Source organism: Osmerus eperlanus, chromosome 23 (assembly GCF_963692335.1).
Source record: "Osmerus eperlanus chromosome 23, fOsmEpe2.1, whole genome shotgun sequence".
NCBI classification, from domain to species: Eukaryota; Metazoa; Chordata; class Actinopteri; order Osmeriformes; family Osmeridae; genus Osmerus; species Osmerus eperlanus.
Window position 1 is genome coordinate 1370808 of NC_085040.1, and position 10952 is coordinate 1381759.

General features: G+C 43.3%; 2 protein-coding genes across 4 annotated transcripts in view; one reads left to right on the plus strand and one right to left on the minus strand.

Moving 5' to 3' along the window:
• Positions 1-1084: 1084 nt before the first annotated feature.
• LOC134009572 (mucin-2-like) overlaps positions 1085-10952 on the plus strand; it is a 202174-nt gene continuing 192306 nt past the window's right edge. Inside the window, exons 1-5 of one of the 3 annotated variants that reach the window (XR_009928251.1) lie at positions 1085-1374; positions 1848-2075; positions 2320-2477; positions 2969-3060; positions 3417-4929. Coding sequence is in view for 2 of the 3 variants with exons in the window: in XM_062449110.1 (XP_062305094.1) it covers positions 1865-2075; positions 2320-2477; positions 2969-3060; positions 3417-4827 (1872 nt within the window). In the remaining variant the exon portion in view is untranslated. Of the gene's footprint in view, positions 1377-1826; positions 2076-2319; positions 2478-2968; positions 3061-3416; positions 5527-10952 lie in introns of those variants that run through there. The other 2 variants (XM_062449110.1, XM_062449109.1) reach the window with 2 other exon arrangements.
• Positions 8013-10952, minus strand: part of LOC134010083 (uncharacterized) — a 4494-nt gene continuing 1554 nt past the window's right edge. The window contains exons 4-7 of the mRNA XM_062449950.1: positions 9281-9470; positions 8862-8957; positions 8360-8503; positions 8013-8171 (exon numbers count right to left, since the gene is read on the minus strand). Of these exons, the coding sequence (XP_062305934.1) occupies positions 8118-8171; positions 8360-8503; positions 8862-8957; positions 9281-9470 (484 nt within the window). The 3' untranslated portion in view covers positions 8013-8117. The remainder of the gene's footprint in view (positions 8172-8359; positions 8504-8861; positions 8958-9280; positions 9471-10952) is intronic.

Below are 10952 nucleotides of genomic sequence, written 5' to 3' on the forward strand. Positions count from 1 at the left end.
GGTGAGGGAGGAGTGGAGCCGGAGAAAAACTGGTGCAAACAGCAGTTGAGGGACCGCCTGAGATTTCTCCAATTATTTGTATTCTTTGTTTTGACGTAAAGCATTTGTTTTACCGATTTGACAACCTAGTACGCAGGCGCGTAGTCATGTGGTGGCCAGGGGGGGCCACCATTGGTCAGAGAATGGCCACCCTGTTGCCCCCCCCCCCCTCCCCCAACCTCATTTTTTTTTCTTTCTTTTTTTAAACCTTCCTGGACAGAAACGGTATAAATCTGACATAAATGCATTAGTATTTTTTTTATAAAGTCGTCTTATATTGGCATTTGTCACTTATGCTACAAGCCCCATATTTGCAACATGTTGGGCCACGCCCCCATCAACAGCGCAAGACACAAACCAACATACCTGCATTCGGACAGCGCTTCAACTAGCAGCTAACCACTGGATACCGTAAGAAAACTGCTGCTCTGAGTGATGCAGTGTGTGAGTTTTAAAATAGTCGTTTTTTACAATCAAGTGCCACCCCAAATAAAAGACTGGCCAGAGCTGCCCCCCCCCCCAGAAATAATGTCCTGGCTACGCCCCTGCTAGTATGGCAGTGTGTCTAGCGTTCTGGCGCCACTGAAAAGAAAAAGAAAATATAACCGAGATATTGCTGCAATTGTCCGACTCAACGTCTCATTTTTGCTGTCCTGCTCCCGTGTGGGGAACGTACTCGGAGACGGAGGTAGCGACTCGTCACAGTACCTTACATGGCTATATCACCATCCTGTGGATTATTACAACTACTTTCTCAAACACACACACAAGCTCATAAAAAACACTGCTTACTGTACAGGAAGGAGCAGATTAGATACAGGCTCTCAAACTAATAGACACTGAGCTTCAGACACAAAAACATTCTACGTGTATCAGATAAAGTACCTAGGAAACAGCACAGAGATGGACAATTCTGATGTGATGACTGTGCTGTGGGTGTGATGTGAGTCCGTCGCTGTTGTGTCGGTGACATTGGCATTGTGTAACCCGACTTGCTTGAGGTATTTTATAAACAAAGTCTTAAACAGAAATCCCCTACTGTTCCGTAGAACCCATGATATTTTTTAGATGTTATCCCTCCTCCCACCACTCCTCTTTTTCTTTAACGAAGTTCTGATCTATTGCGACTGGATAGGGGAAAGCCAGACATTAATTGACTGATATTAAAATATCCGGTTGTGTTAGATCGATGATATCCCAGGAGGCTGAAAAAATAAGACATACTGTCAGCTCAATGCTATGTTGATGTTCACTCTTTCAGATTCAGTCTTTCAGACGGCCAGCGTTCCCTAAACCAGTTCAAGTTTGCATCAGCGGTGCTACAGTAAGTCATGAGTGTTCTGACCAAATGTTTACATAAATACTATGTTGTTGATGGTTTATCTGTTAGCTTTGTTTATAATTCAAGGCAATGTGAGCCGTGGCAGTTTTCAGAAGCTATGATCAATGGAGGTTGAAATAGATTGCTTGCTGATTATTATTATTTATTTTGAAACCCCACGGTGTTTGTAGTTTGTTCTTTCAAATTGTTTTCGTACTTTACGTTTGTTCTGTGAACATATGCATAATCCAGTAAATTCTCATAATCATCTTACTTTCTCTTTTTCTCACCTTTTCTCTCTCTCTCTCTCTCTCTCTCTCTCTCTCTCTCTCTCTCTCTCTCTCTCTCTCTCTCTCTCTCTCTCTCTCTCTCTCTCTCTCTCTCTCTCTCTCTCTCTCTCTCTCTCTCTTTATCTCTCCCTCTCTCTCTACCTCTCTCTCCCTCTCTCTCTCCCTCAACTCTATAGTCTCTCTATCTAACGCGACAGCACACACAGAGGTGAAGATGGTCCTCTTCCTCCCGCTGCTCCTGTTTCTGAGCCTCACTCCCGTCCACAGCTTTTCGACAGCTGACAGATTTGGAGGATTTCTGAAAGATGTCTGTCCCAATTTGTCACCGTCTGGACCCGTTCATCCCAAAACGCCTCAGACGGTCTCTTCACCTTATGTTGTTAACGTATCTCAGACCACCTACCTGCCAGGTGACAACATTACAGGTAAAAATCAGTGTCTAGGTTAAATGTTCTTGCCGGTTCGATTCCAGGCTGTGCCAAATGACGTTGTGTCATTGGGCAAAGCACTTCACCCTACTTGCCTCGGGGGAATGTCCCTGTACTTACTGTAAGTCGCTCTGAATAAGAGTGTCTGCTAGATGACTAAATGTCAATGTAAAGTCACTTGTTTCTGGTCTCTCCATTCCTCACTCTCCACTCTTCCCTCCGACATCTCTCTCTTTCTCAGTAACTCTTTCAAGGACGGGAAGTAACGTGTTTACAGGGTTTATGATTCAAGCCCGCCGGGAGACTGGGTCTATTGGGACCCAGTCTATTGGGACCGAGCCTATTGGGAAATTCCTTGTTTCGTCCGATGTCAGTCCATTGGCATGCAGCGGGAGTTCAGTAAGTAACCCTAACAAATCCAAAACATTTCCAGGAATAAAGACAATTAAACATCCACAATCAGGGTATCAAGGTATGGCACTATCCATGGAATAATAAGAACATTTCCAGTATTTAACTGTCTTCCAATAATGTTTGTATTGTTTATTTATTTAAAATAAAGACACAAAATAAAGATTGAGTTGTATAATAAGAATTTAATCTATAATTCCAGGAATATGTGTGTGTGTATGTCTGTCTGTCAGTCTGTGTGGTTTTATAGTGGGATTTTAGGACCATAAATGTCCAGTGTCCATCTCAAGAATCAGGCACTGGCAAAGTTGTAATTTTGCAGGTGTTTGCAAGACGCAATGTGGTCTGATGTTTGATGTTGATTGGATGAATGCTTTGAGATCCCACCCCCCCTCAAATAATTTGCTGTTTCTTTACAACCTAATCCAAAATATATTAACTTTTACAAAACCTATTTTTAATAATCCTCAACCATCCAGGACACTGTGATACAGACCTCCGGGGCCGACAAGTCGTCTGTGACGACCACATGGACAGCCCCATCTTCAACATCGGGAAACATTGTATTCATGTAAGTTTGTGAGAGAAGTCTTACCTGTCACCAACTCGCATTTCAAGAAATCAACGTTGATGATGATTCATCCTACCTGTAGGTAGGATGTAATAATTTCTGAGCTTTTGTCAGTATGTACTTAGTGGCTACAGTTTTGCTATGTCTAATATGCTGTCAAATGTGTACAAGAAAGTTGTTAATGTTACATTTGAAAAATAAGAGACAGAAAAATTGACTATTTTCAAAACTATTTGAATCTTTTTGAAGACACTCTTTAGTCTAGTCTGTGTGTCCGGCTTGAAAACCTGGCGTCTGATGTATGGAAATAATACCTTGTTACAGTCTCTTTGTCTTTCACTCTCCCATTTTTACAGAGCAACATTTATGCAGTCTCTGTCAACATACTGGCAAGCAGTGCCTAGTCCCACCCTGACACCAAGATCTACTGTAACTGTTCCTACTACTGTTCCCACTACTGTAACTGCCCCTACTACTGTTCCCACTACTGTAACTGCTCCTGCTACTGTTTCCACTACTGTAACTGCCCCTACTACTGTTCCCACTACTGTAACTGCCCCTACTACTGTTCCCACTACTGTAACTGCTCCTGCTACTGTTCCCACTACTGTAACTGCCCCTACTACTGTTCCCACTACTGTAACTGCTCCTGCTACTGTTCCCACTACTGTAACTGCTCCTGCTACTGTTCCCACTACTGTAACTGCCCCTACTACTGTTCCCACTACTGTAACTGTTCCTACTACTGTTCCCACTACTGTAACTGCCCCTACTACTGTTCCCACTACTGTAACTGCTCCTGCTACTGTTTCCACTACTGTAACTGCCCCTACTACTGTTCCCACTACTGTAACTGCCCCTACTACTGTTCCCACTACTGTAACTGCTCCTGCTACTGTTCCGACTACTGTAACTGCCCCTACTACTGTTCCCACTACTGTAACTGCTCCTGCTACTGTTCCCACTACTGTAACTGCCCCTACTACTGTTCCCACTACTGTAACTGCTCCTGCTACTGTTCCCACTACTGTAACTGCTCCTGCTACTGTTTCCACTACTGTAACTGCCCCTACTACTGTTCCCACTACTGTAACTGCCCCTACTACTGTTCCCACTACTGTAACTGCTCCTGCTACTGTTCCCACTACTGTAACTGCCCCTACTACTGTTCCCACTACTGTAACTGCTCCTGCTACTGTTCCCACTACTGTAACTGCTCCTGCTACTGTTTCCACTACTGTAACTGCCCCTACTACTGTTCCCACTACTGTAACTGCCCCTACTACTGTTCCCACTACTGTAACTGCTCCTGCTACTGTTTCCACTACTGTAACTGCTCCTGCTACTGTTCCCACTACTGTAACTGCTCCTGCTACTGTTCCTACTACTGTAACTGTTCCCACTACTGTTCCTGATCCTACTATTGTAACTGTTCCCACTACTGTAACTGATCCTAGTACTGTAACTGATCCTGTAACTGATACTGTAACAACATTTGAGAATGGTAAAAATTCTGTGACTGTTTTTCTAAGTATTTCTGTGACTTTTACTAAAGCTGATCCTAAAAATGTTCATACTGCTAGTAGAAGTAATGTTGTGTACCAAGGAAACATATGTGAAAGCCTTACAAATGTTAGTATTAGAACTATCCCTCCCGCTATTATTACTAGTAATGTAACAACTGTGGTTTGTAATACTGCTGTGGTTTGTAAAGCAACTGTTTCTACTGCTGTGTTGTTATACCTAATTACAGCACTAGTGGTGTAAGCATTGAAGCAGGTCCTGAAAGTTGCACCCGCTGCCTCATTATCAGTTCTTATATGTGTTCCTACTGTAGCTTAGCTGTTTACTGTAGCTTGTGAGGCAGGGGTAATTCACCTCCAGAACCTGTACAATCAGCACTGGTGCCCCTCAGGAAAGTATGTATGTATGTATGTATGTATGTATGTATGTATGTATGTATGTATGTATGTATGTATGTTATATGTGTGTGTGTGTGTGTGTCTGTGTGTGTGTTTGTCTGTCTGTCTGTGTGTGTGTGTGTGTGTGTGTCTGTGTGTGTGTGTCTGTGTGTGTGTGTGTGTGTATGTGTGTGCATATGTATGATTGTTTTTTTATTATTATCCATGTCTGTGAATTATATTATTGTTGCTTGCTTTCCTACAGGTACACTATAGCACTTCTGAGGTTCATGTTGTTTAATTGTAATTTGTTCAACTACATGCTCTTATGTTTCTTCCCATTGGCTCATCTCCCATCTCGTTGTTTATAATCTCTGACCTATGCACTTTTGTAAAGCTCTCTCGTGGAAGTCGCTTTGGATAAAAGCATCTACTAAATCAATAAATGTAAAGGCAAATGTGTTGTTTTTTAATTTTGTTGTGCACTGGAATCCCGTCACCAAGACAACATTTTAGTATTTGTAAGCAGCATACTTGGTAATAAAGCTGATTCTGATTCTTCCGATTTTGACTTATGTGCTTCTGATGACGGTCCCAGTTCTATGACGCAGTGTCCGCCTTTTACAAACAGATGCATGTGAGGGGCACAGACTCCCAGCCACAAGATACGTTTTAATACTGATACTGAACATTGTTACGAAGCACAATCAGGGCCGGCACGAACCAATAAACAAACTAAACATTTTGTTTAGTTTAAAAATGTTTTTTTGCAATTCGAAAGGGCCCCATACACAATTTTTGTTTAGGGCCCCCAAAACCCTGCAAGACAGCTTCCTTCCCTGTTCCCTACATTTTTTACCTCAGCTTCTAGCACCCTCTGCTGAGTGGGATTCCACTGTGCCTGTTTGTCCCCCACGAGAGTAGCATGTACCTGCAGAGCCGGAAAGCTGCAGTTTCAGGACCGCAGTTTCAGGACCGCAGTTCTAGGACCCTATTGCCCCACGAGGCGAAGCTACAAGCAAGCTGTTGAGTTACTGTCTGTTGTTCCTTGATGTGGCAGTAGAGGGCGATGTGACACATGAAAACGCCAGAGTACTTTACCCGCGTTGTCTATTCAAATAAAAATACTCTTTATCATGATAATGAGTGTAGTTAAACTGATGTGCTGGTTTCTGTTGGTTTCCCCTGATTCTGTTGTATTCTGCTGTGTTCCCCTTGACTTCTCACTGGGACACATTGGAATGGGCTTAGAACCAGGAAATCACCTTAATATCATAAATTTGTTTTACTTATCAATCACTTATTGATAATACATTAAAAACAAATATTTAAAAAACTTTACATAGAAAGTAACACATGAATTGTATCTCAATATTCTCACATTTTTACTAGTTTTTGGTTAAAAAACATTTTTGGGCCAATCAAAGGGCCGTCACACATGTCTAGGTGACACTGGCGCCATGGCAACAATTGGAGAATATGTTACCTGTGTATATCGTTTATGTTACCTTTCTACAGTTTTTGAAAAATCCTTCTTGTAAAATCTGTACTCAGGGGTCTGCTTTACTCTTCCTCCTTCTTTACTCTTCCTCTTCGCTTCCTCTCCTGTGTTCTTACGTAATTGACTTTTTCAACAACAACAAAAAGATAACAATAACAAATTGCTTTTATCCTTTTCTCCCACCACCAAAAATGAATTCATTTAGAAATATAAAAATATAATAGAAATATAGTGCAGGACTATAAACTGTGTTTATTGAAGAACATTTTCATAATAAAGAACATTTCCAAAATTGCATGTAACTGTTATTTGTCATGCAATTACATGTAGCATGACACATCACCATCCAGTGGTGTATGAGTACTCCTATTGCTCTCATAAAGACACATTTGAGCCAACAAATAAAACAGGGAACCATAAACTGTACATAAACATTATTGTATTTGTCAACTGTAGACTAAGTCCACAGACTCACCCGTACACTAAAATAAGATATATTTGAGTGTTCTATTGCAAATGAATCTATCACACATTCAGTATTCTGACATGACACACACACACAACACACACACATATGCACACACTCTAACACCCACTAATTTCTTCAAGCTTCTTTTGGAAGTATACAACTCCGGGATACCTTGACTTTCTCTCTCTCACACACACATACAGATAACTGAATATGAACCCTGTTGTTCATTGAGAGTCTTTGTCAGAGCTACAACAAATGGGAGAACAAATTAAATAGTAAATAGGGAAATAAAACAAGTCGTTTTTCAACTACTTGTATCAATAGGTAGAATCAAACATTAAAATGACAAAAAATCATCAGATCACTTCAATCAGAGCAAAGCTGTCAGTGATTGCTCTTCAAATAATGCCTGGCATGAAATACTTATTTCAACTTATGTTGAGTAAAATCATATAAAATGGATTGGAAGGGTCAGAATAGAATCCATAGGATGCTCAATAGAATCGAATGGCTGTTGGCATCCTGAGTTCCTCCAGGTCCTCGCATCCAGATTCATCTCACAGCATGGCCAGACCAAGCACACCCAACAGGATCAACAGAGCTGGAGAGAGAGAGAGAGAGAGAGAGATGAGAGAGAGAGAGAGAGAGAGAGAGAGAGAGAGAGAGGAGAGAGAGAGAGAGAGAGAGAGAGAGAGAGAGAGGGTGAGAGAGAGGAGAGAGAGAGAGAGAGAGAGAGAGAGGGTGAGAAGAGAGAGAGAGAAAGAGAGCGGTGAGAGAGAGAGAGAGAGAGAGAGAGAGAGAGAGAGAGAGAGAGAGAGAGAGAGAGAGAGAGAGAGAGAGAGAGAGAGAGAGAGAGAGAGAGAATGTGAGCATCAGTTTACTGTGTTACCTGTGTCCATATTCATAACTTTATGACTGTCTGTCTGACTGTCTGACCTGTCTGACTGTCTTACTGTCTGACTGTCTGACTGTCTGACTGTCTGACTGTCTGACTGTCTGACTGTCTGACTGTCCTGCTATATCTATCTATCTATCCATCCATCCATCCATCCATCCATCCATCCATCCATCCCATCCATCCATCTATCCATCCAGTACTTGGGAGAGGAGCGCTGTAGCGTGATGCCATGGCTGGCGGTGGAGGTGGCGGTGAGGATGTTGGTGAAGGTGCTGTTCACGTTGCTCAGGTCGACCGCCTCAGGGCTCCGCAGCTGTGCTTTGGGGGTTCCCAGCGTGTCTGAGAGGAGACGGGACGTTTGAACAGAGGATATCTACAGGACACGCCGGTACATGTCCTCCTTCACACACACACACACACACCCGCACGCTGTGTGCGAGGAATGAGGAGAGTGCGCGTGAGCGTGCATGTAAGGGGACACGCCTGTATGCGTGTGTGTCCGTGCGTGTGCGTGTTCAGCGTCTCACCATTAGTAACGGTTCCATCCGACACGGTGACGATAAAGCTGGTGTCAGCAGCCCTGGAGGAGACGTTGGCCCTGGGGAGAGAGGCCGTGAAGGCACACTGGAGCAGCTTCCTCTCACGACGCCCTTCACTTTGTTCACCGGCAGCTACGGGGGGACACAATCACCGCACGCTTAACACACTCTCCGCACGAGACTCACGGAGGTATTCTACATGTACTTGGTTGCGCCCTGGTGCTGGATGACAACGGCACAACACGTGGTGTCATTGTGACGTGCCACACCCTCTCTTGGTTTGTGACTTTGTTCCACCACGGAGCTTAAACTGGTTGTTCTAGAATTCACGGATGTGTTCTAGTACTCAATATTCAAGTCTTGACAGAGTCAAATCCGTTAACTGGTATTACTGTGTCCCTCAGGTCCAAATCGTCACATCAAATTACAATAGACAGAGTCAGCTCCTTGTTACTACACCGGCTGGCAGGCTCTGATTGGTCCAACTCACCGATGTCATCACGAGTTTGCCGTTGTTCAGGAAAGTGGTGAAGAACTTGAAAACGCCATTGCTGTTTGCGCACACATAGGTGGTGACGTTTGAGCTCTGCAAGACAAGGAGGGAGGTGCATTTTAACATGAGTTTTCTTTGTATGTTAACCATGTTCACTGTCATTTCATCCCACATAAGGGTTAGGAATGTTGGAGGAGACAGGCTCAACAAACCTACTTTGACGACAACTATTCAGTAATCCTAATCAATGTAGTTCATAATTGTTTAGAAAGGTCTTCGACACTTTAGTACTAGGAGAAAAAGGAAGTAGAGTATAGGCTAGTTCTAAAAATAACGTAATAAATAAAAAAGCCTGGCCCGATATGAAGATGGCCCACATGCGAACCATACGATACATAGACAACTCATAGGCCTACCTGTGCAGCGCTAGTTGCGAGTCCCATGGCAACGTAGCCGGTTGAAGGCCCATTCAGCTCGAAATCGAAGACCTGGCCGGAGGACTGGGCCGCAGACAACGAAGAAACAGGACTCAGAGCTGGGATTGCAGGTCGATGGCTCGGAAGCACAAAACTTGTCCTTTTTGCAGAAATCCCTGGTGATGTTGGACTGTAGACGTGGTGGAGAGAAGAGAGAGAGAGAGAGAGAGAGAGAGAGAGAGAGAGAGAGAGAGAGAGAGAGAGAGAGAGAGAGAGAGAGAGAGAGAGAGAGAGGGAGGGAGGGAGGGAGGGAGGGAGGGAGGGAGGGAGGGAGGGAGGGAGGGAGGGAGGGAGGGAGGGAGGGAGGGAGGGAGGGAGGGAGGGAGGGAGGGAGGGAGGGAGGGAGAGAGAGAGAGAGAGAGAGAGGGGGGGGGGGGGGGGAGAGGGAGAGAGGGAGAGAGGGAGGGAGACACTGGTTGAGAACGATCCATATAACTGACGGGTTTAGCATGTTTGAGAAAACGAGAGATGGTGAGGGTGTTTGTATTTGTATATGTTTGCTAACCGTGAAAGTCTCAACAGTGGTATTTACTGACGAACAGAGTGGTGGTCTGGATGGTAGTGGGTTCTGCTGTTGCAGGGACACCTGTGGCCATAGTGGATCCTCCTGTTGTAGCTGTGTTCATGGGATTGGTGGCCGCAGGGGACACCGTAGGAGCAGCAGATGTGGCATTCATTGCCTCTGTGGTGTTCTGTGCCTTTGCCCCCAGCGACAGACAGGCCAATGCCACCATCGCCACAAACCATAACTAGTCTGCTGTCCATTTCTATAAGGAGGGAAAGGTTTTTTAATTTAATTCAATTATTATACCTTTTATTTTTACCATGTAAGTCAACAAAGCAGATGTTTGAGATAGGTCTCTTGTAGGGACAAGCTTATTCTTATTTTTATATTTTATTTTATATTTAAATTGTTTTATTCTTAGATTGTTTAGTTCTTAGGAATAGTTAAACTTCTGTACCTTTACTTAAATAAAGATTCGTATATGTTTAGAGTTGCACCTCCCTGCCACAGTAAATTCCGTGTTTGTATAACATACATGGCGAATAAACCGAATTCTGATTCTGAATTCAAAGGAAGCAAATATGGTAAAATAAAACTAATGGGGGACAGAACAAAATCTATGTGTTTGATGATTTATATTAGTTAAGAACCAAATAAGAATCATTATTCTTGTAAATGTTAAAGTACATTTAAGTGTAAACTCGATAAACCTGACACTTACAGTAAGTTTAACATTTTATCTTTAGAAGCTCTATAGCAATATTAAATGCTACATTTTACATGGACCACACAATATTTACCTTTTTGATGTGGGTTTTGAGGTGAATAGCCTCCTGATGAAGAAAGTTCAAGTGAAAAAGGGAGACGCTTCTCAGAGATGATGCAGGTGCGCGTGACAGAGATGCTCTCGGCGGGTGCTTTGGTTCGGTTGTGGGATCTGAAGGCCGGTATTTAACACTTTAGAAGGGTGCGAAAAAGAGGGAGGAGAAATGGTCGGAATGGGATGGAGGATGGTGACGTTTTTTTTTCTATTATGGTACAAAGACAATTCGACATCTTGTGTTTCGAGGAGGGTTTGACTGGAAAAATAATTGTGTCCCTCCTATT